At 40.8% G+C, this 26,202-nt stretch overlaps 1 protein-coding gene across 1 annotated transcript in view; it reads right to left on the bottom strand.

Annotated features, from left to right (window-relative positions):
* ZNF385C (zinc finger protein 385C) overlaps nucleotides 1-26,202 on the bottom strand; it is a 204,655-nt gene that overhangs the window by 100,663 nt on the left and 77,790 nt on the right. Inside the window, exon 2 of the mRNA XM_020811683.3 lies at nucleotides 5,298-5,549. Within this exon, the coding sequence (XP_020667342.2) occupies nucleotides 5,298-5,547 (250 nt within the window). The 5' untranslated portion in view covers nucleotides 5,548-5,549. The remainder of the gene's footprint in view (nucleotides 1-5,297; nucleotides 5,550-26,202) is intronic.

Genomic DNA, 26,202 nt, shown 5'->3' with positions numbered 1-26,202 from the left:
TGTGTAAAACAATGTGCAGCGGGGAGAAGGAGAAATGGACACATTTGGCTAGTAAAATTCATTGATGTACAGTCATTACTTGATGGCTCCACGTTAATTGGTAACTTACCTGCATGAAGACAACCATTCTTAATCAAACACCTGAGACAATAATGCTGCTTTCCAAGATATGAAGTTCATACATTCACCTGAATGATGGTGGAGCAACTATGATGTTACATGAACTTTCCTTAGTCTGGTGCTCTCCAAAGGTGCTGGACTGCATCCCTTATGATCCTCATCTAGCATGTCCTGCAGGTTGGAGCAGCTGACGTACATTCACGTGTGACTTGATAATTTTTATTCCAGGTATAGAGTGTGGGGCTTTTTGCCTGTTTTTAGATAAAACCCCAGCAGTGGCATGTGTTCTAAAACTTTGGGACACTGTTTATAACTCTGCAAATGACAAGCAGTGAAGTGCCCACCTTGCAGGTCTACTGTGAGAATTTTGCAACAAAATGCAACCCTGGGGTACTAAAATGTTCTGTCTGCCTGGATGAAAATTAAGGAAGGGTATATAATGTTAATTTCAACAAGAAAAAAAAGCCATCCTTCTTGCATCAATAACACATTGGCTGAAATCCTGTTGCTTAGCACAGTAAGTCACAACTACAGTAAGCCTATAGAATCAATGGAATTTATAGAAGTTTTGACTCACCACATCCCCTTGATTCAATGAACCTATACTAGTTATGATTTATTATGCCAAGCAACAGGATTTCAGCAATTATTTGTGACAAGTTACTTCCAAGTTGTGCTAATTATTCCTTAGAGGTAACTTTTCAAGCCCTGCACACATGTGCATCCATACACTCACATGTTAAATTGTCGTATCAATAATGTGATTGATAACAGGATCATATGAGATTGACTAAAACAACTTTCCAATAAGGCTTAACTGGAATGCATTCAAAAGAAGCACCACTGACCCATTACTATAATTTTTCAGCCCTCCCGATTCAACAGAGGCTGGTGATAATTGCTACTTACAAATTACTGAGATGAATAAACAATAAATTGTGTTCACCCCACTGAATCACACAGTAAATGCATATACTTTTTATGACTTGCTTCACTGCTGCCTTCTTCTGCTGCTGAGAAAAGGGCCAGCCAAGCAACAACAACAACAACAAAACGGCAGCAAGTGGCCCCCAAGCTCTGCTTCATATTTTTTAAACACACACTCAAATACATTGGCAAAGATTACTGGCAACAATACTGGTAGTATTTCTCAACCAACACCATAAACCAATTGAGAGTGGTGATATTAAAGAGACCTGTAGGGCTTCAGCCATGTTTCTGACCCCTGCTCTCTTCATTTTCTCCTGTGTCATTCCAGGATCCTTCTGAAATGCCAGGAGATCACACGGGGCCAAACCAGAGAATATGATAGTTTGTCAGTAGAAGCTGAAGCCCACTGGTGTTCCAGAGACATGATTTTGGTGGATGTGCATGACTAAGCAACCATTCTTGCAAACTAAGCCTGTGCTTATGTCCCAATGACCAACCAAAGCTCAGTTATAAACCATAGAAAGTGGGGAAAGCGCCTACTGTGACAATCATATGTTTTCAGTTCCCACACCAAAGGGAGTAGGTGAGGTGAAACAAGAGACGCTGGAATGGTCGGTCATAGTCTCCCCTAAGAATGAAGGTAGAGGACGCCAAGTGATTCACTCGGACTCTTGGTATAGCACCCCTCCTCCAGAAGGAGACGGGGCCCGGCATCCATGCTGCTGCACCATTTGTGCAGTATGGAGCGCTCCCCTCCGGAAACCCACCGACGTGGCCCAGCACCCCTGTGAGTTCTATGGATGTGGGGCGGGAATTCGTGTTGGACAGTTATGGCATGTTGATCCAATTATGAATAATATTGATCAACATGTAACCAATAAAGATGAAGTTATGAAAGTTAAGAAGACTTTTCCTGTGATATTTCCCGCACAAAATGAGTTGTCAAAATCTGAAACGGAATCCGATCACAGCATATGAAATCTGAATGTCATTGTGATACAGAATGTACATTTGGGTTTGAAACACTGGCTTTTAATGTTCAAGTGACACTGTCACCTCCACAGACTAAAGCCCTCCTGATTATACTGGTAAAAGAACTAGTATTTGAACCTCATTTTGCTGCAATTGCATGAATGTTAAAAAAGTGGATCACAGTGGAAACCGCCCCCTCCCCCCGAACTTGCGTTATTCTATGTGGAAAAGTGTCATTTAACCTCCTCCCGGTAGGGTCATTTATTTTAGCTTGGGGGCTGAAGTCACGGTCTAATGTCTTGAATTGCCCAGTGTGCCCTGATCTCCTGCCATAAACTGCTCCCTGCCCAGCTGCCCTCTGCCACCCAGCTCTTTGGTTCCATGTCCCCTTGCTCACCCTGCCTGATCCCTGCCAGCACAATCACAAGCCTCCCAGCACCCTCACTCACCCTACCTGACCGATCCTCCTCCTACTAGGTCCCTCGCTCACCTTCCCTACTTGATTCCCCCCCCCCCGAGTTGTCTTTGGGCAGAAAGATGGATCAGAGGCACAGATCTCCATGGATCCATATGATTTTTATGTAGGATCATCTCCCTGAAAAAATCTCAGTCACAGGAACAATCTCAGCTCACAGACTGAACAATGTTTGGGGGCCGATCCCATGTTAAAATCATGGGGATTCAGGAGGATCCATATTTGGATCAGTATTTTTTGGACAACTGCAAAACCAGGCGCCCTTTATTTCTGTGGTGCATTCTGTGGATACAAATGGGAACAGCTGGAACATTCTTAAAGGGACAGAAGTAGTCAAGCGTTCTAAAGGGACAAGCAGCTTTGTCCCCATCTCACCCCAGCAGCTGGAGTGGCCAGCGTGAGGGCAGAGTGGACAATCTTCAAATGAAACGATTTAAGAAGCTAGCATATCCCCCTCAACCCAGCTTTAAAACATATTAAAAGTTTTCCCAAGAGGACACAATCACAGCAGTCTAAAAATGGAATGCCTCAACCACTATCTCAAGGAGATGCAAACAATGATCAATTTACCATGTGATTGTCACATGACTTTAAACTGCAGCCAAAAGACAAACAAAAAACAAAACAAAACAAAAACTCCTATGCATATCACAGGCAGATGCCACATTGTCTGATCTTCCAAACATCATTAGGAAGTAAAGAACAGCTCACAGGCTAATACCTTCCCATTCCCTTGAAGAAATAACTTGTGTGCAAGGATCCAAAGGGAAATTCTAAGTACTGTATGTTTATTTGAATATGCTTAGAATCTCCCTTAAGATTTTCATGCTCAGTGCTCAGAAATATATGAAGCATGCAAACCAGCACACACTCAAGACATCAGGTACAGTATGGAAATGTCTGGGCTGCTCAACCCAGTTCTTTCTTATACATCCAATTTCCACATAGTTTGGAACAATATCGGGTAATTTAGCATGATTTCTGAACCCGTGTTAGATCTTACCACTTTCCAAACTGTAGATGCAGCTATGCAAACAACAGTTTGAGCTAAACCACTGTTTAAAAATGAAAAAGAAATAAACATTAACCATGATGGACAACCAAAAGAAAAATTGTGAAAAAAAATTAAGTGGAAGAGGGAAGAGAAGGGCAGGTAGAAACTCACAAAGTCTTCGCATTCACCAAATTGTGTTTAGGAAATGAGGCATATATCTGCATATACTTTAGTGTTACCTGTTAAAAGCAAGCATAATCTATCCCTAAATGTTTTCTTTTTTTTCCCTTTAAATCAAAGAGTTGAACTTCTAAGGCAGCAAATTATTAAAGGGTTTTAAGTTGACTAGTTCCTGTTGTTTAACCAATATTTATCTGACACATTTAAATAAAGCATTCATATTGCCAAAATTTCTGTTAATGTGCTTTTCTAGCATGAACTATCAACAAAAGGTACTTAGTTTTTAAGGCCATCATTGAGACTGTGCTTCTTATTAACCCACAATACCAAAACCCCAAAGAAAGTTCAGAAAAAGAGGAAAATTGCAACCACGTCATGAATCTACTGAGGATACAGCTCAGAGCAGACAATGTATAACCTCTAGCTGTTATTGGACTGTATGTCCCATTATTCCTCACCATTGGCAATGCTGACTATGACTGATGGGAGCTGCAGTACAAAAACTTCCGTAAGTCCACAATGAGCCCAGTCCTGGTGCAGGTGATAAAGGAGGTCATGTCCACATGTCTGAACAGTCAGGAATTAATCACCTTTAGGAGGAACTGTGCAGCTCTTTTCATAATGGGAGAAAGAAAACAAACCTATTGAGTAGGTGGGAGACTATTATTAATTCATAATTTACACAATGCCATCAACACACACGGTGCTTTGTGGAGTAATAACAGAAAGGCACATTCTTCTTCCTACAAAATGTTCACAGTCAAGAATCGGGGAACTGACTCCATTATTATCTGGTGTCCCCAAACATAGCAGGACCATGATTCTAATAATTCCTACTCTATATGGGCAATGGTCAGGAATTCTGTCAGTTATAATTCAACAACATCTGTGGACGTGAGGCTGGGAACCACTGAGCAGGTTTCATTTCAAATGGAGGTGAAGGGTTCTGCTTTTGGCCTATGTCAAAGTTCTGTATGAATATTCATCAGTCTGCTTTGTTTTGTATCTATAAGGGCTGGCAGTTCTTTAATCCATATCAAAATTCATACTTAGATATACATTGTTCAATATATTTTCTCATAAAAATCCACTCTTCTAAATGCATTATATCCTGAATCATAGAGTCCTAAGCATTTTGCCCTAGAAACATGTTTTTAGCACAGTTTGGAACTTTTCAGAGCCAGGAAATGCATTGCTAAGTTTAGAAAAGTCTGAAATCCAACTGATAACTGCATTCCAATCTACACATCAGTCTTGGGAGTTTGAATCAGAGCAGTTCACAGTAGAATTCACAAAGAATAATTTTCTCAAGCAACAAAGTTTCCAACGAGGGCATTGAGAGCTAAAGGGGTATTCAGACAAAGGCTTTATAAAAATGGATTTGAGAGATTTGAGGAACTGTTAAGAGATGGAGCATTACATCGGTGCTCTGAGGAGCAGCAAAGATGAAAGGGAATAATTATGTTAAAAAGCAGAACATATTTGGGCAGCTGAGAATAGCAAGTGTTCCGAAAAGAAACAATGGTAATATACAGAATGATGCTACCCTTGTGGAAGGAGACACACCCCTTTTTTAGGCTTACCAGCACACTTCCCAGAGACTTGGTCCAAAGACTTGGACCTTACCTTGATTTGGCAGGACTTTGCCTTTATTGAGCTGCTTGAGGCGCTTCTGGTGAGATTTCCCATTGTAGTGGATCTGGGCCTGGACGGCTGAATTGAGCTGGATATTGCACACCTCACAGAGTGTGAATGTTGGGTGCTTCTTCTCTCTTTTCGAGCGCTGCTCTGGCAGGCTTCCTATACCAGTACTGTCTGTTAAGTTCCCGCAGATGCCGCTCTCAGGGGAGTGGCATGGGCTTAAAGGGCGCTTCATTCCTAGGGGAGAATGAGAAGAGGCAAAAAAGAAAGAAAAAAAGTAGGTACTAGGAACCCGACCGATGAGATTGCAGCCCATGAATATTTTGGGAAGAATCAAAATCGCAGCTTTAGTTCTCCTTGATAACAATGAGCTATTCAATATCTGCCCACAGATGGGATACATAACAAACAGAACAATATAATACGGGTCAGGGATAAGGAATGTGAGTGCCCCTTTCAAATAATGTTTGCCTACAGTTCCCATCAGCCCCAGCCACTATAGACAATGGCCAGGCATGAAGGGAGCTAGAGTTCATCAACACCTGCAAAACCACATGTTCCTCTGTCCTGCTTTGAAGGAAATTACCTTTCCTTTGGCCCACCCAGCAGTTTACTTGAACTGAAGCCATTGCCTGATCCTGCTACAAGAACTGTGAGGCCTATGTGAGACCCATATTTCTAGTTCAAGGCAACCTTTTTCACTGGTGTATAGGGGACTGAAGACTTTGGTATCGAATGGCAATGAATCTGTTTCCTTCCCTATTCTAAGTGCTACTTAAGCCCTATATTTGCACAACCATTCATTCTAAAATTAGCCAGTATGAGATGCTTTCAGCTTAGATTTATTGATTTGAGCTCAAATGGTGAATCACAGGTTTAAGTGAACCAAGAATGCACCAAAACAGGTAAGTGAAGATCAGGGATTTCTGAATCATCACTCTTGTTTCACAGCATGTGATACTACAAAACTACTGCAATGCTAGGTGAACGAAGTTTATTTATTCACAGGAGAATTTATAAAACATATTTCATACTTCACTATTGCCTCTGAGACAGCACACTAGAAAACATTAGAATAAAAATTAAGCATACACTTATCTAGAACGAGAAGGCAAGTTTTGTGAGCAATTGAAATAAAATCGGTAAAGGGATGCAGTTAAAACACCCTGGAGTTCCTTATTTAAATACACATAAGTCTTCATGTCTAGAGTAGGCTTAACGATAATGACTATATGAGTATCAGCGCAGTGTCAATCCTTACCTAACTTTCATTTACAACATGAAAAGAATCCATTGGGATCCATGTGACCAAGCAATTGTAATGTCTCATACAAGATCTCATACAAGTTCTGGCACATGAAATGTGAACTATTTTTTCAATTATGCCAGATTTATGCCTCTAGAGCTTGATTAGATGTAGAAGACAGGCATGCTTGTGTCAGTCTTATCCCAGAACCAGTTTTTATGCGATAAGACAACAAGTCTGGATATGGCTGTAAGAAGAAGGCATGGCTATTAGATTGAACCAGGGATTGGATTAACTCTCCAGTTCTGCTTAGTTGAATTTGGTGAGAAGTCAGCATGAGATCATTCGACACAAGCCTGTTCACACTGGCATATAGTTACAGTACAGTATATGGTTCCCTAACAGCACTGTTTGGCATGGGGGGAAAAAGACCTTGTCTGCTTGCGTTTCTACTTGAAAGGAGCCATCCTTCCTCTTTAAGACCTGACCTGTATCTTTCTGGCACAGTGCTAGAGCATGCATTTTTTGGGGGATGATTTTAGGACCTTTTAAGCACAGTCCCCATTGCACCTCTGCCATATACGAGTTAACAGAAGAAATTGTGATGGGTTTAATTATCAACTGCAGGCCTGTACCAAATGGGGAACATCAGAGTTCATTTCTTCTGTTCTTATTCAATGGCTTGGCATATTCATTTATAGAGTGGCGGCGGCTACTTTTTACATCAAATGAGATGTAAGAATGTGCCTCCTCCTCCTCCCTCACCAATAATATGCCTCTATGATGAAGGGTTTCTGGGTGTGTGTGTGTGTGTTTACTTAGGAAAAAAAGCAAAAGAGTTTCCATGACGTTATGCATCATGCAGAGGCAAGGATCAGAAAGAATGTTTTCTTTTTCGTTCCTAATAGTAGAATCTGGAGTGGTTATCATCCCCATTGTTATTGTCATTGTTACCCTCCTCCTCCTTGTTCCTCTCTTACCAAAAGCAGGATCGCATCAAGGCAATTGTAATTATGGATGTGGCAGCTATAAACAATGATGTTGTGATGCACTCAGACAAGCCTCTGAAGTTTTCAGCCAAGACTTTTTCCCTCCCTCACAAATCTTCTTTCTCTGTTTACTTTTTCATGAATGCTTGAGGCCATTCAGTAAAATAAAAGTGTCAGAGATTCAGGACAGGAAAAGAAAAGTCTATCACTTACAGCATGGTACAGTAAAACTGTGGCATTCACCACTGCAGGATGTCATGATGGGCACAAACTTGTAGAGCTCCAAGAAGGCATTAGACAGACTCATGGAGAATGAGGCTACTACTAGAAACAGTTACTAGCCATTTATCGCTATAGATTATCAGTCCTGGTGGCAGACTATACCTGGGCTCTTCTAGACAGTACATCTGTTCTCTGTAATGTACCTGATTTGTCACTTGTGTTATCGGTATTTTCCCTGTCATTCATATAGTATCCCCTTTGTTTCAATAAAAATTGAGATTTTCCATGATCTCCCATAATTTTTTCTCCCTCTTCAAGGGATGGTCTCTTTCATCCTAGGTTTTTCCCCAGGGGAGTGGGGGGGACGTTTAGTGTTATGGTGCTTCCCAGGAAGTTCATTTCCAGATCACAGACAGTAAATATTTTTAGAAATATTTACCCGCCTTTCAATTTTCACACATCCACAAATGGTTCTAGAAGAGAACATCCAGCAGGGAAGTGGATTTCTTACATGTTTATTTAAAGGAGTCAAAGAGAATTTTTCTTTTCTTTTCAGAAGTGACTTTTTTGAAAGTGAGGTTTGGATATTGGTAAACGAACAAGAACCAACTGGGAGAAAGAGGGTGGAACTTTTCTTCTCTCTGGAAAAGCTGAGGACCTGTTTCTGGGGAATCGTTGTGGTATGGCGCTTCTTCCATAGGGAACTAACTGTAGGAACAGAATGCTGTATTAGTGAAACTTTTGATCTTGTTTCTTTTGTTCTTACATTACAGGCACTTTCCCCTCAGACCCAGCTGATTGTTCAGTATCAAGGAAATATGTAATATGTTTAGGTGTTCTGCTCTCCTCATCTGTATGACAGTTTTGATGTTAAAATAAGATTTTGCTTTGTATTTTATATGCAAGCGGCCCCTTGAATTAACAAACATGGATGCCTCTGTGACATTTGTCTTGCTCTCAAAGTGTTTTAGAATACTGTCAGAGGTCAAAGAGCGAAAAGTTCAGGAGCATGACAACTCCACCTCAACCTCACATCCTGGCAGCTTGCAAGAATGCTCAATGTACCTCTATTTATCTCCTTTGTAATGACAAAACGTCCTCTGAGATCTGCGCCATAACGTGCAGATGTACAGCCGGACACCAAATGGAGAGGAAACTAGAATGACATACTCTCACTTTTGTGACTGGATGGTGCAAGAATTTAAAGCAAACAAATATTAGAAATTATTTCTAATGAATGGTAGATGGGTGAATTGTCCAACAGTAAGCTATAGCACTAGTTCCAGATGCATGGAAAATATATGCTTATTTCGGTACATTTTCATCCAGTCTTTCCCATAAAAAATCCCAAAAACAAAATATAAAAGAGCAACGAAGAAGAATAACAATATCATAAGAACAGAACTGAAACCATTAAAATCAATAGAACGGAATTTTTTAAAAAAAAACCAGACTGAAGAGGTAAGTTATACTGTAAACATACTCCCAAATCCAAGGCACTTCAGGTCTCCCTTGCACCCTGCCAAGGTCTCAGATGACCTCTGACCCAGATGTGCTATGATGTGCTACTGAGTTTCCGGTGCATACATTTCATTAACAGCTTTCCCACAGGTGACCAGGTTATTTTTAATATTGGCTGAAATTAAAATTGGAAAGTGATCTGGACAAATTGCTTCCAAAAGGCTGCTGCTCTCTAAAAAAAGGACACTCAGCCACTCAAATTAGCCTGGCCTACCGTCGCAGCTCCAGTTACCAAGTTTTAAATAACTATTCTATATTGCAGATATGCTCATCTCATTCACTTAATCTCTCTGGTGCCTCTTTGTCCCTCTTAGAATATTAGGCACTACAAATCGGCAATTTGTCTTTCTGCCCAAATATGTCACTGGCTTTCACCAAGAGAACTCAAAATCCCTATATAGGTGTTATCTAGGGATGTGCATGACATAAACTTTTGTTTCTGTTTTTGGTTCCATTTCTTTGAAGAGGGGCTGCCTCTTTTTCCTTTGTTTTCCTCCTACACCACTCCTTTCGTTTATCATGAAAGGGGGCACCTCTTTCAGGTCACTTAGGTTCATCTCCCCTCACTGAGTAAGTCAAGGAGAAGGAAGGAAAAGAGCATAGGGCTGGCAGGGCAAGGAAAGGCATGGTTGGCAGCACAGCGTGAGGCAAAAGGAGAAGGGCCGATGGAGCAACAAGGTTCAGGACAACAGTCACAGTGGCAAGGCAAAAGGAGAGCGGGGTGAGTGGGCACTTTGTTGGACTATCAGTGTGAAGCAATTTTACATACATTGGTGGAATGAAGACAATTAATGAGGGAAACATGAATGAACACAGAACATCTGAGTTCCTCTTGTTCTTTCAAATGGATAATTTAGGGATGCAAGGAAAGAATCTAACAACGAATGTCAGCGCCTCTTCCATGTTGCTTTTCATTCATCTTCACCCAAACGTCCAATCCCTATTATTCTGCCATCTGAAGACAATGTCCAAAGAAAAGATCACCTAAGTCTCATCTCTCATGTCATTGCTTCCTGCATGTCTGGAAAGATTCCTGTGGGTGTGAAGGACCTTCATAGGAATAAAAAATGAGATAAGTTGGAAATATCCAATGAACCTCAAACAGAAAGAGAGATGAAGTCTCATGTAGAAAAATTAGTTTAATTTGGCTTTTTAAAGCCGGGCACTTCAAAATGTACTGGCAACTGATTATTTAGAGGGTTTTTTCCCAGGGCTATATAAAAAAGAAGAAGACAGGGACGATAAAACAATTACAGTACTAAGACACTAACAAGACAATGAGTTAAAGGCACTTTAAATCATACACATAGTCATAATTGTCTTATGTTGCTATATGTTGTCAAATCATATATTAGTTATGATGACCCTATGAACTAATCATTCCCATAGTGCACACGGCTGTATACGTCAGAGAGGACATGCCAATGGCATAATGAAACACACCAATGCAGAGATACACATGAGAGTTGTGGAGTAATTAAGCTTGAAAAGTTATTCATGAAAAGTTATGCACTCCTATCTCTAGAGGAGTGAAATATTTTGAAATGTCACTGTAATTTGCATGAAATAAATTGGCACAAGAGAAATATGTCTGGATTCAGCAAATTAAACTAGTGACATCAGCTTCAAAACTGTGCACAAATTTGAAATAAACAATGGCTGCAGTCCTGTTGGTTAGTATAGTAAATGGCAAATAGAGTAGTCCCCTGAATCGGTGGAGATTGGGTGAGTCAACTCCTTCATCAGTTTCACTGATTCAATGGGCCTATTCTTGTTGCCACTTACTATGCTAAACTACGGGACTTTGGTGACTATATCTAGAAGAATGCTTCAGGTAATGAGTAGGTGTCACATAACTCTGTTATTTTGAGGTAATAAGGAGTGGATTTTTATGCAGGAAAAATTGTGAACTATCTTTAGTTCTAATGCTCAAAACAAATTATTGAATTTCAGCTGTCTCTCTTTCACATGAAGCTCCAGCTGGTGTATTTCAAGGGTCCTCTTCAGTCTGCCCACAACAGCTAGATAGTTAATTGTATGCAAACATCCTCTTTGACATGAATATTTTCTTATCTTACTCTCCATGCTGAAATCTCCAGTGGAATACTAGCATGTGGAGGTGGTTTGCTTCTTGGTCTATTTTCCACCTTCAGACCAACACAGAGCTGACAGCGAAAAGACACTAGAGCCTTCTTCTTTAGAATAAGGAAAACGCCAGAGAACAACTATGTAGGATAAATGTCCTATTTAACTTGAGACAGAACCTAAGCCAAGGCTTTTCCTTTAAATCTATTTGTAGTTCTAGTTTCCAGCTCCTGAACAGATAAATGCAGCCTGCAAAGCAAAGCAAAAACCAACTCTTGCCTATGTGCTGCCACAGATATATTTGCAGGAGAGAAAGGTAAACAACAGTGTAATTTAGCCACATGAGGTCATAACTTCAAGATCACTTTTAAAAGAAGTGCCGGGGTTCAGGGACAGTAATGTAGTGGCACATTATGAAGTTCATGACAGCCCCTAAGGCTATGCCTCAGAAAGAGAGCCCGCCAATGCAATCTGCTATGTTGATTTGTACTTTTTAAAAAAAGAAATCCTAATTTAGTGTTTCTATCTGCAGCAAACCTTTAGTAAAGCTAACTGGGTCTTAATTCCCCAGTCAGGATCAAGCCATCCCAACATGCTTTTGTATTACAAGACAGATAGCTCGCTGTTATCCATTGTTGCTGGGAAATTCATCCCCCTCCCTCAGGTATAGTGAAGGTTGCATTTAAAATTAAAATAGACAAGAAAGTCAGCAGAAGCGTAAGCAAGACAACTGATGTAATCGTTCCTGCTAATGAGAAAGTCCTGGTGACTTAATTATATGAACTCTGGCTCCATCTCTACCACCCTATAACTTCTTGGCAGGGCCTTTGATCCAGAAGACCTCCTCCAGGTAGATGCATAGGGGCAAGTTATGGTTACTTAGTGTGGTGACAGCAAGTCCCTCTGCACACGCTCACTTAAAAGGCACTCACGTTCTGAGCAGTTCCTTCGTTGGTTGAGCAGTAATCCAGTAATTTATAGGAAAAAGCAAAACAGAAATAAAAAGTAATTTATGTTGAATAGTAAAGTTTCTTGCACTAGCCATGCTAGGAGACCCCAGGAATTTTAAACAAACTTTTCCAAGCTCTGCTCTATTTATTTCTAGTTTTCTGCCTTCTAGAATAAAGCCATGGGCCACCAAGAGGCTTTGGGCCAGGTTTGCTTTTCTTTTATTGCTTCATCCACAAGTCAAGTAGACAGACCTTTTTTGCTTTGACAAGACCTTAAGTGGCCTGTGCTTTAAAAAGGGGAGAGAGAAAATGAGACAGACAGAGAGAAAGAGATCTTCCAGGAGCAGCTGTTAGAATAAGCAGCAGCGGGAGGGGAGAGGAGGGAGCAAACAAGACGGTGGCACAGGGACATTGAATATGGATGATGGATGGCAAGAGATCCTGGACAGATGTCTAAATCTCTTTGAAATAAAAGAAGGTCAGAAGTCTCACTCAGGATCAACTCTGGAAAGTACTTTACATTAATGCTCTTTAAGCACTCTCACTTCCAAACTGGGTGTCTTGACTCCTACAGTTAAAACAAGAAAGGGGGGTGGGCTGTAAGCACACAGAGACCATTTAGTCCAAGTCATGAGCTTGCAATAGGATACCGTAAGTGTATTATTCATTCATTCTTCCACTTGGACTTCATTAAATGGAAGGTTAACCCCATGGAAACAGCACTTCCTTAAACACTCAGTCATTAAAATGTGTTTACTTCTATCTCTCACATGCCCCCAACCTAGCAGAACAGGTGAATAATTTAGCTGAAGACACAGAAAGAGCAACAAAGTTGAACTACCTGGTGCCACTCATGCCCCCTCATAGGTTTGCACCCAAAATGTGATTTTATTGTCTCGTTCGGGGTTGGGCACAAGACATTTTGCTGCTTACGGTAAAGCAGCAAATGACACCCTCCAGGTATCCATGTCAGGATAAACAGTACTGTGAGGGGAAATTATTACGGCATATAAGGTACAAAGTTCTACAAAGCTCTTTCTTCTTCTGACAATAAAAACACAACAACAAATTTAAAATCTATCCATTCCCTGCCCTTCCATTACACCCAGAATATGCTGCCCAAGGTAACCTCTATCTAATGGCCCTGGACTTGCTGTTTGATTGTGTTCTTTTCTAACTGCTTTCTCATCCAAGTCAACTTATTTCCTTTCACAACCTACAGTCACTGCTGCAAGACAAACAGTTTATGGGTGAATTACTGTAGTCATTCCTGCCTGACTCTAAAGAACCAAGAAGATAAAATTTTCAAATTTTAAATATATTGATGACTATACTAGGTTCCAGTCAGGGATTTTAATGCTTGAGGAAGCTATTAAAGGGATGAAACATACACATCTAGAGACAGAAATCAAGCACCTCGTCTACTGGCAGTTGATCATTATTATTATATCAATTGGTTCAGTTGGTATTGTTTATTTGTATTTACCAAAATGGCACCATCCACATGTAGAAGGAAAAGATTAAAGCAAGCTGGAGGGAAACCAAAGATTTAGAAAAGTACTCCAAAAATGTAGAAAGCCTTTCAAACAGTTGTGGGAAGGATTAAAAAGCAGTTGAATGGTGACTGAACACTTTGGCCATGAAAGGCTGAATGACACATAATAACCTGAAAAGGGGGATAGCTGGTTTACTGGTACAATACAGGAAAAATAATACACATTGCAAATATTTGTTGGAGATCCTATTTGCATTATACTATGAAGAAAGACTGATTGAGGAAAGCATATACTAGGACAAACAGACATCTTTCACCACTTGAGGGAGCAAATCTTCTATATATGTGCTAAGTATATTGTCAAGTTTGACCCTAAAACTGGATTAAGGACAGCCATGCTTTCAATTACCCCAGGTATCCCGCTTTATAAAAATTAAGAACTAAAGTTAAATGAAGACTCTCTCTCTCTCTCTCTCTCTCTCTCTCTCTCTCTCTCTCATATGTACACCTTACTGTGGTGAGGGGAACTGAGTGTGTCAGAGAAGCTGAGAACAATGCCGTCAGAAGGCCAGATTTCATTCATTACAAGCCTGAACTCTTATCAGGGTCACCCAAGGTGGAATGGTTAAAGATGAGACACTAAGATACATCCAACGTCTTCAGGAGTAACAATTGCATCAGTGGAAGAGAATGGAAAGTTGTAATGTTGATATGAGAGGCAGCTACTGGGCAGAAGCGGTAGCTAAAAGTGATGCTGGCAGAGGATCTTTCACAGACAATGCCAATGACATTTAAGCTAACTTTTGTTAGTATTGCGCAAAAGAAGCCACTGCCGAATATTTCATGAATTAAAAAACCTATGATCAGACAATCCGAATGAAACAACAGATTCGTTAAATCATTAATACAAATGGAAACTGCAGCCAGAAAATCAGAAGAAGTCTGAGATTTGGAAAGGCAGCAATGAAGGAATTAGAAGTAAGATATTTACAAATATCTCACTATGGATCAAGCCCAAATCATCTGCCTTATTATATTCCCAGTTACACTGTACAGATGCAAAAGCTGGACAATGAAGAACCTGACAGGGGAAAAAAGATTCATAGAATTTATTGATTTATCCATCCATCCATCCATCCATCCATCCATCCATCCATCCATCCATCCATCCATCCATCCTTCCTTCCTTCCTTCCTTCCTTCCTTCCTTCCTTCCTTCCTTCCTTCCTTCCTTCCTTCCTTCCTTCCTTCCTTTCTTTCTTTCTTTCTTTCTTTCTTTCTTTCTTTCTTTCTTTCTTTCTTTCTTTCTTTCTTTCTTTCTTTCTTTCTTTCTTTCTTTCTCTGCCTTTTACCTTAAAAAGGACCCAAGTCAAGTTTCATCAGTAAAATGACAAGACTTAAAAGCTTAAAAAAGTAAGTATTGTACATAACATATTTCTAAAATTTAAAAATAATCATACAAAATCAACATCAAAAACACATCAAAAGTACCAAGGTAGTCACTAAGGGAAAGCCTGCCTATAGAGAAAGGTTCTTCATCTGTTTGCAGAAGGACAACAAAGATGAAGCCACCTGGCCTCCAGTGGGAGTGAGTTCCAGAATTTGGGTACAGTGACAGAGAAGGATCCTGTGTCCCCACCAAACACACCTCTGAAGGTGATGGAACCAAGAGAAAGGCCTCTGCTAATTATCTTTATACTTGAACAGGCTCCTAAAGGGAGATGTATGAATGTAAAGGGAAATAAGGTGCTGAGAGAGAGCTTAGCAGATACTCTGGACCACCAGAAAGTTGAACAAGTGGGTCCTAGATCAAATCAAGCCTGAGGTTTCTCCTGAAGCAAAAATAATGAAACTGAGAGCACATCATGAGCAGGCAAGACTCACTGGAAAAGACAATAATGCTAGGAAAAGTTGATGGCAGCAGGAAAAGAGGAAGACCAAATATGAGATGGAAAAAACACTGTAACTGAACCACAGCCTTGAGTTCAGAGGAATTTAGCAGGATTGCTGAGGAGCAGGGCATTTTGTGGGTCACTTATTCATAGGGTCACCATACGTCTGAGGTGACTTGGTGACACGTAACAACGTTATGTTAATGATCTCAGCAAATGCTCAGAGAAGTAAGCCACATCAAAAAGGCCATATCCTTCTACTGCTTAGTTATTTCCCATGATATCAGTGAAGAATCTGCTTCTCTCTCACTTTCCAGGCAATTATAAAGAATGTTCTGTCTCACAGACTGCAGAAATTGCAGCCCACTAACCACTCTTGCTGACAGTAAATCTGAAAATGGTAAGCAAGCTGTTGGTAAGAGAAGCCTCATCACTTCATTTATAATCCTTTAAGGTCAGTTTTATTGCTCTCATAATACAGTCCATAACCTGAGGTCTTTTTTCTATTTTAATCTTAATTATGTCATAAAACACAACACTGCTTTTTTTTTTTTTTTTTTTTTTAAAGAAAAATGGAGGAGCAGGTTCATGGCAGTTGCAAACACTAGTGAGAAGAATTCTGAATGACAGAAATAAATCTGATACAGGTGTAGTTTATAGAGAAGGCACAAGTGGATAACGGGAAGAAGCTGCTCCCTCAGGGGCACCAATATGCACTTTTAAAGCTGAAGTGATGGAGAGCAATTCTTGATAGCTATATTTTGAGAACTTTGAACTACCTAATGTATTGCAATAAGGTTTTCTATATGAATGGGAGGAAAGAAAACAAAGATAAACAGGAGAGGAGCATGAGTTTGGATGGTATTCTAAGCGGGGCATGATGTTCTGTATAGCAGGAATATCCACCCCTGTGATTTTTCTCCCTAATTGCCTTAAAGTATTTTTAACAAACTACCAAGTTTAGCACTAGATCACCTTATCACTACACTGATATACTAGTGTAGCAATAGATCACCTCACCATGGACAAAAAAAAGAGACAAATTGATATCAAATAGAAACAACTCTGAACACTATGTTTCCACAGTATGTGTATAAATGTCCATACGTTACTGAGAACTTTGGAAAACTACAGTATTCCTTTTCCCCAGTGCTAGTCAACATTTTAGACTGCCAACCAACTTTACAATGAATGATAAAAGGAGAGCTGGGGATTGGCAGAAAGCAGGAACAAAGGAAAGGCGCTCTGGGCTTTGGCACATGTCAAACCGCTTCAGATTGAGGGAGTAGTGTGGACACTGGGCACTGAAACAATCTACCGTCTCCATGTGATCACCTGATCTGAACAGAAGCATAAAACAGTCTGCAAACCAAACTGCCACTGTAGTCACACCCTCATCCTGATCTAACTAAGCAAAGGGATTGTTGTTATAAGGAAAAAGTGAGAAGGAAGAGGAGAAGCATGTGTTACTTTGAGCTCACAGGCAGAAAAGCAAGATACAGTGGTGCCTCGCTAGATGTTTGCCTCGCAAAACGGTTAATTTGCAAGACAATGGGTTTTTGTGATCACTATAGCGCTTCATGAAACAGTTTTCCCTATGGGCAATTTCCACTAGACAATGTTTCGGTCCATGCTTCGCAAGACGGGGTTTTTTCAGGATGGTTTTTCGCAAGACAATGATTTTGACAGCTGGGTCTGCGCTTTGCAAAACAGTTTTTTTAGGGACGGTTTTGTGCAAGACAGCGATTTTGACAGCAGAGTCTGTGCTTCGCAAAACGGTTTTCCTATGGGCGATTTTCACAAGACGATGATTTCCCCCCCATTGGAATGCATTAAATAGATTTCAATCCATTCCAATGGGGAACCGCATTTCACAAGACGATGTTTTCACAAGACAGCGATTTTTGCGGAATGAATTAACATCGTCTTGTGAGGCACCACTGTATATAAAAAAACCAAACATATGAAGAAAAATTTAGGGGCAATCAATCTGCACCTTCCAAAAGCTGGCAAGCACTTGGAGAAGACTGCCCTCTTCCTCATGGCCTGTTTCTGGACAGAGCTCGGAACAATTACAGTTCCGGGGCTCCCATTTAATCCTACATTCTTCCTCCCAAATTCTGAGAGGTGTAATCCAAAAGAAGTGAAATCTCTGATTTCCAGCCTCTGGCTATCTTCAATGTGAAATACTGTAGTATTTTTTTAATTATCTACATTTAGGGAAACAATTCCCCATCAACCTGTATGCTATTGAACTGCACACCACAGCAAAAGGTTCAAGGGTGCCTATTCAGTTCATGTGGAGTGCTTGTGCATCAGGCCTGCTCAGTCCCAAAGACATCCTGTGCCAAGTGAGTGGGTATCCTGAAATACCTACCACTCCTGTGCATCTGAGTGCGCATTAAAGGGGAAGATCAGATGCAGCAGCTATTTGTGGAAGCGAGTCCATTATTACAGATTTTCTTGTTAAGGATGTCCCCAGATAAATATTCAAGGAATCCCCAAAGTTCACAGGAACTGTTTGATATTTTTATTTTTACTTTAATAGCCAAACAGTCTGAGCAGAGAACCTCCAACCTGGTCCCAGAAAAGGAATGGAAACTGCACAACACACATGCCAATAGGGCAGGCCAGGGCAGACTTGCTTTTACAATTAGCATGCTCTTATTTTTCTAATATCTAAATTGCCCTCCATGTAGTTTAATCCCTGTGCTCCTTGATAGCTGGGGTGGAACCACTGCCCTCCACCTTTCCAATATCCTTGTACACGTCTGAAAACTGTCAGCACTTCCCACTTAGTCTCTTTTTGCAACAACCTAGGGTCATGTGTGGGACAAAAAAATCAAGACCTATGACTGAGTTTCCTCTTATTATCTCTCTCACTTTTCCTCTCACTGTTCTCCCCTCCCCTCCCCAACCCAGCCTCCTTTTTTTTTCAAAGCAGATGCAAGCTTTGGGGAGGGAGAGATTAGTTGGAGAGGATGGCAATGAGACACAGAACACTAACATTTCTCCCTTGTGCCATTTCCCCAATCTAACCAACCACCCTCACTTTTAGTCCTATCCCCCCCCCCCCAATGACTGCTTCTTTAAAAGATGAAAAACCCTATTATACATCTCCAGCATCTAATCTAGTTTGGCCTTGAAATGTATCTCAGATTGCTCATCTTTTCGTCAAAGAATCTGATTTGCCTTTCTAACCCTTTCATTCATTCTTAGAATATGAGCATCATCGCTCATATTCACAGGTGAACTCAAACGAGGCCACATGTAAATCAGAGCTTAGGGAAGGTACCTTTTTTTTTGGACTATGGCTCCTAACACCCCCACACCAACAAGATCACATTGGGTGCAGGGTACTGGAAGCTGCTGCCCAAAAAGGACCTTTCCCATTCTGTGATCTAGGCCAGCAATTGTTTTTAATATTCAACAGCAACTTATGGTTCAAGCAGAATGTTGTTTCATCCCATTGTGATGTGATGAGCAGCTCAAGCTGGCATCACGAGACACCGCTTTTGCCAGCCACCAGCCAGATGTCTTTGAGCGCTCACAAGGAGGGTGGAATGATGATACCTATCACCTGTTTCCCTCTCCCACCATCTGTTATGCAGAAGTATTTTGCTGCTGAATACTGTGGTTTCATATAACAGTCATAGTTAATTCCCATTGACAGATCTGTCCTCCATCAATCTGTTGAATACTTCAAGAGTCATCAAAGTCACTGGTTACCACCATATCCTGTGGTGCATGAATTCTGTTCAGTGCAAGTATCTCTACCATGTAGGCTTTGTGAACTATTTGTCTTCAGCATTTTTCTTAAAGCACAGTACCCTAAACGTGATTTAGATGGCAACCTATCACTGTGCAAGTTGGCTAGAGTCAGAGAAATATTTCTTCAAGATACCTGAAAACAGATGATAAAAGATGGATTGCTGCTTTTTACATGCTCTCATCTCACTGCTATGTCTAGTGAAAGAACATGAGTTTTCTCACCACCTGCTCCAAAGTCCAAAACTTATTACCAGAACCAAAAGTAGGAATAAGAGAAAAATGTGATTTGAAAAAGTGTGACTTCCTTCCTTCCTTGGCTGGGAGGGGGGGGAGAATGCTTGCTGAACCCTGAACAAAAATTATCTGTGCACCAGCGCTGTCATCCTGGATCGAGCACGCAAACATTCCCAAAGTGTTCTGCAAAATTTCTAAGGTCCAGGCGCATCAACATTCCCCATTTATATTTTTAATAAAATGACTTATCACCATGTTTGGATTTTTATTTTGTTGCCAGGACTGAGAGACTAGCATTTAGCAGGACAGCACACTATATTGCAGTGGCTTCCTACCTCCTCTGCCCCCCAGGGATGAATATTGGCATTCATTATAGGAAACTATATTTCTCTCCAATTCTCCACCACCAGTCTTCAGACCCTGGTATGGTTTATTATTTCCTCCAAAAAGGACTACCAGCGATCGAAAGTGTGGTCACCATGAAAACAGCAGAATAAATGCTGACAGCCTTTTTCAGAGCAAACAGTGACCGAGCAATCATCAGTCTCTGCACTTAGGCACAGTTGTATCTGAACACACAAGGCACAGAGAAAACAATATGTTGCTAGGCTTGCACACACTTTCACACTGTGGAAACAGGTGCCAGTTAGGGCAATTACTTGACACAGTCACACACAGCTTGCACGTTTATATTTCTCGGCCCTGCTTTACCTGCTCTGGTGCACTAAAGGTAATGAGTTTTACATGCTACAGGCAACACATGATTAGAAGCTAAAGTCACATTACTGTTTCAGATGTATGGTTTCGGCAGACCTAGAAGATGAAACCACCATACTGTATATGCAAACAAAGTCCATTGTCACCTGAGAACCAACTGCAAAACAGGCCAAGCTAATTGGAAAAGCTCCTATATGACAATCAAACGTTATAGCTCTTTTAAACAAACCATCTTCAATTATGTGCAATATGTAACATTTAATTTGGCCCAAGAGGCCTTCCTTAAGTAGCCTTTCATCCACAAAGTAAGCATGGGAAAACATGGTATTACATGAAGAAGTGGCAAGGTCAAGTTTCGGGCTGTAAGAGAACCAAGCTAATGCTCTATTACAGTATTGCAGAGTTTGAGGAATGGGCCCGACTGAATCTACTTCCCCAAAGCATGGATCCTAAATTACCCTTGACAACTAACTGGCCACTTATGGTCATCTTCAGATACTGAGATACAAGTAGCAATAATTTTGTTTTGTTTTGTTTCTTTGGATTTTGCCTGATAGGTACTAATAACAGGCTCTCCAGTTACCCCTCCTGCCACAGGGATTCAATACTGCTGAAAGTGAAGCCACTGAACACTTGTCAAAGAGCTCTCACTGATCTTCACAGATGCAAATTCCACCACATTGCTAGGCTAAATGATTTGTTACTCTGGTGCTCCCACACACACTGTTGGCTGGCTTCCATATGGAGGAATTTATGAATATCATACAGGCTGCTGTAGCACATCCAGTGCCCAACGGTTTGCTCTGTGCTGATCTCTGCCGGCCAAATCAGCAACGGCAACAACAGAATGATGATAAGGTTAAGCTGACAGGTTTAAAACCTTACAGTTAGAAATACATGTTTCCTTAGAGCGAACTGGATGACTCAACACATATACCATAAACAGCAGAATACCTTTGAGAGGTAAAATCTTTAAGAACCTATTTCTCCTTGGCTTGCTTTTGATTTCTTACCTCCACGTGTTGAAAATTAATCTGCTTTTGTTTTGTGATGGGCTGTTGGGAGGTAAACACAGGCTTCACTTGTAAGTCTGACCACTCAAGCAGAATACTTTGAAGGATTTACATCTCTGGATGGAAAACACAATATCAGCTTCTGTTAGCAAAGCTAGCATCTGAGCTAGAGTAACTGTCTGAGAGAATTCATGTACAAATTTCTCTTCTGGTGCACTCAGAGTCAAAGAAGCACCTTCAAAAATGGTGTCACATGAACAGTTTTGCAAAAGAAAGACAGCACAACTCACTTCATGTAAGAGTTCTCTGAACCAGTTCTGCATCGGCACAGTAGAGAGAACACACCAAGTAAAGAACCAAGCTCACAACACCATATTGTCCAACTTTTGATTTAAAAAGTTAATTGCACTGCAATGAATGCAAAGTACGATTTGGTGTCTTGTGAATGGCAGTCATCACAATCTAGCAGGATAACGACATTCTGGGATTTCCGGATCCTGACATTGTCTGCCTAAAAGATGTAAAATTACCAGTGGGCAGTCTTCTGTTGCAGAACTCAACAGGTGAACTGTGAATGGTCCAACAAAATGTGGAAAAAATGCACCAAACTCCTCTTCAGGTGACACATAGTTCAGAATCAGGAACCTGTGAATCAGACCTGTGCTACCTGAATTGCTAGCTAGAAGAGAAATTTACATCATTCTAGAGCAGCCTCTGATCCCTATGGCCTGGAAAGTGATGAGATACCAGAGAGTTAATCCTGTGCCTCAGAGGAATATAAAAAGAAACACAAACCTGCTGATAGCCCTCCTTCTGGGCAACTTGTTGCTTAGGGAGGCCTTCTATTTTTCCCTCTGTGTTTTCAAGTCTACTTTCTCCAGGTAGCTCCTGGTCTATGTGTCTACTTTACAAATGCAGAAGCAGGTGATACCTTTATCGGACCACTGAAAAAATCAGGTAGACAGCTAGCTTTCAATGAATATTCATCTTCACGAGGCTTCGCACCAAGATTTTGTGTTTGGTTCAGAAAAATTATATATTAGAGTCCAAACGTTTCATGGCATGGCTCTTGTTAATGTCAAATAAGTTTACTTTGGGCTCAATAAATCTCGGAGGTAGCAAGAGACTTTTTGTTAAAGAATAAGGTTCTTGAATCCCGTATATTACTTTTAGTGTTAGAAGTACTTCTTCAGTCTCCTCACTGGCTGCTCTGCTTTGAATCCAGCAAAAACAATATGTTCCTGCCAGGACTCTATTTTAGAATTTGACATCAGTAACAACTAACAACCATAAGAACCACTGTGGTGTACTGCTTAGCGCGCTGAGGTGGGATTTGGTCAATCTAGTTTCAAATTCCCACTAATCAGGTAACCTTAAGGCAGTCATACCATCACAGCCTGACCCTGTGTTGACAGCTTTGGAAAACATAAGATTCTCTTTCACTTCTCAGATTTTACACACTCCTAGCATCTCCTTCCTGAAGGGAATATGCCCAGCCTGTGTGGGTTAGAGATAAATGCCGCTTCAGGGCAGATGTGTCATCCCACTCAATAAAGTCTAAGTTACAGCTACCACACAAGGCCTGGCGTTCTCTCTCTGCCACCCCTGCTGCGTGACAGATTTACCTCAGGTCTCTAACTGTCATGTGATAGGCAAGTAAATTAGAGTCACTGCAGAAGTGGCAGGAGAGAACACACGTTTCTATCTGACTAGTACTACTGGGAACTCTGTACGCCAGAGGATTCTTTGAGCTGGCCTGACAAGATTTGAGTTACTTATCAATCAGGATTTAACACTGACAATAGTCACAATATTTTCACAGTAGGCACAGCAAGTTCTACACTAGTATGAGCCCAACACTGGCCTAATTTTGAAGACAGACTTCTGCATGCATATGCATCAGTGACTCAGACTCCGGTACAGCTGTAAGTCTTAAAGATCCTTCATCTTCTTATTTTAATTTGCTAGGCAGCATAAGCACATACCAAAGAAGAACAATTGGGATAAGATACCAATTGAGTTAACAATATTATATAAATGTTTATCTGAGACTCATTAAAACTGACTATAAAACAGAGTAGTCCAACTATAGCATGCAAATAAATGAAACTGGAAATATCTAACTAGACAACAATCAGTTATTTAAGACGAATGATTTTAACAGTGCTTTTCAAATGTCCACTCCTGGGACTGAACTAACGAACATCTGAAGTTCGTACAGAACTAGCGTGCCATGCCATATCCTTCCTGTCATTCAGCAGTAATTTCATCGGGGGTGGGTGGATTGGGTTGCTTCTTTACTTACAAAAGGATCCCTGCTCTGAAACATTTTATTTTTTTAAAAAAATGACAGAGGTCTGATTAGATACGGTTATCAAAGCCTCTACTTTCCTTGTCTGGCCACAGAAACTTATTGGGGATACAGTGGCCACATACGTATCATAAAACAGAGGGCATGCGTCACCAAATAGGTCTGCCTTTCAAATGGAGGATATATAGTCACCCTTGTAACACATCTATCATCCATGATCTGACCTGATCAGGAAAGAAACAACATGGACAGATAAGGAGTCCATTTCCAGTCATGGAAGAGGTAGCCATGTCAGTCTATGCAAGTATATCAGGCAAAATCTAAACAAACAATACAATACAATACAATACACAGACACACAGAGAGAGAGAGAGAGAGAGAGAGAGAAATATGTGACACCTAAAGACTAACAATTATATTTTAATGTAAGTTTTTGTGGACATAAGGGATGTGGTGGCACTGTGGGTTAAACTGCAAAAGCCTCTGTGCTGCAAGGTCAGAAGACCTGCAGTCGTAAGATCGAATCCACACGACGGAGTGAACTCCCGTCGCTTGTCCCAGCTCCTGCCAATCTAGCAATTCGAAAGCATGCAAATGTGAGTAGATAAATAGGGACCACTTTGGTGGGAAGATAACAGCGTTCTGTGTCTAGTCACGCTGGCCACGTGACCACAGAAGATTGTCTTCGGACAAAACGCAGGCTCTACGGCTTGGAAATGAGGATGATCACCATGCCCTAGAGTCAGACACAAGTGGACAAAATTGTCAAGGGTAACCTTACCTTTTCATGGACATATCAACTGCATCAGACATTAAGAGACAGAATGAAATGAAATGTATGTGAAATATCATAAACATGCTCTAACCCACAGAATAGAGACTCCAAACTCAAGGATCTACAAAATGTATTCCTCAGACTACAGAACACTGCTAGTTGTCACTTACAGTCCACAACTGAGACCACTCACACACATCCTAAGTGATCTCCAACCCATCCTTGACAAGAACACTTCACTCTGCAAAGCCCTTGGTGGGAGACCCAGACCCATACTTGCCTAGAAAACCCTCCAACTTCATGCAAATACTATGGACCATGAAACAACAATACAGACAGCAGGAACTATGTCCCACCACAGATCCAAATGCCAACTCTGCCCACACATCTATTCTGGCAACAAAATCACGAAACCTAACAATGCCACACACAATATCAAAGGCAGCTTCATTTGTTCCTCAGCTAATGTGATTTACACCATCTTTTGTCAACAATGCCCCTCTGCACTCTATATAGGATAAACAGGACAATCTCAGTGCAAACAGATCAATTGACACAAATCTGACATCAGGAACCACAATACATAGAAACGTGTTTCCAACCATTTCAATCTACCAGGTCACTGTGTGGAAGATTTAAAAGTCACTATTTTAAAAGAAAATCACTACAAATCAAGAATGCAGAGGGAAACAGCTGAAATAACATTTATGCGCATGATGGACACCCATATAAATGGATTGAATATATGCCTAGGTTTCTTAAGCCATTACCAAATGTAACACTTCTACTGCTATCCACTGTCACTGTCATTTTTTTCACTACTGCCATGCCCATCTCTCATCACAAGGCTCTAAGGTAAAAACTATATTCCCTACATTAACACGTGGGATTCCTCGGCTAACTTCTTTCATTCTTTCTTTTTCCTTCTTGAGGTTTACTGCATCTTCAAACCCCCCAATTCCCCCCCTCTCTTCTCTCCGTCCCCGCCCCGCCACACCTCTCATTTCTGCTCAGATGTGGCATCTGTTTTCTATCTTCCTGAAGTATTTTTACAACAGGACTGTAAAACAAACATAGGCCTAATTACTGCATGTAACCAATGAACATTTAGAATGTGAAACTGATATTCCATCTACGTTTCATCTCATTCAGTCTCTTAATGTCTGATGAAGTGCATGTGTCCACAAAAGCTTACATTAAATTATAATGGTTAGTCTTTAAGGTGCCACATGTTTTCTGTCTTTTGTTTTGTATTGAATTGTTTTGTTTCTTTGGATTTTGCCAGATACATTTCCAGTCATGTTTTAAAAATCCTTTCTGGATTAGAGAGAGAGCAAAATAAGGCATGAGTGGTATCGGCTGTGCCTTGGTTTAAAAAGCACCGCTACTCCTGAAAGCTGCAAGTATCCTTTTGGGGAAAGTGAGATAAAGCATTCTGCAGAATCTGGGCATCACAGACAGGCAGGGAGGGGACGGCAGCTATCCTATGGGCCATTTGCTACACTATTAAAGCCCTCTACTGCTTGTGGTCCGGAGGTATTTCCTGTGGGACCTACTTCTGACATGAATATGGATGAGTACTGTGATGTTCTCCAGATGCCCCATCTGTCTTAGGAGCGGCAAATAATCTGAGAATGGAATTTTTCTCTAATGGTGAAACTCCATCCCTA

This window comes from Pogona vitticeps, chromosome 6 (genome assembly GCF_051106095.1).
Source record: "Pogona vitticeps strain Pit_001003342236 chromosome 6, PviZW2.1, whole genome shotgun sequence".
Lineage (NCBI taxonomy): Eukaryota > Metazoa > Chordata > Lepidosauria > Squamata > Agamidae > Pogona > Pogona vitticeps.
The sequence above is the reverse complement of the archived record's forward strand: the minus strand, read 5'-3'. Positions and strand labels throughout refer to the sequence as shown.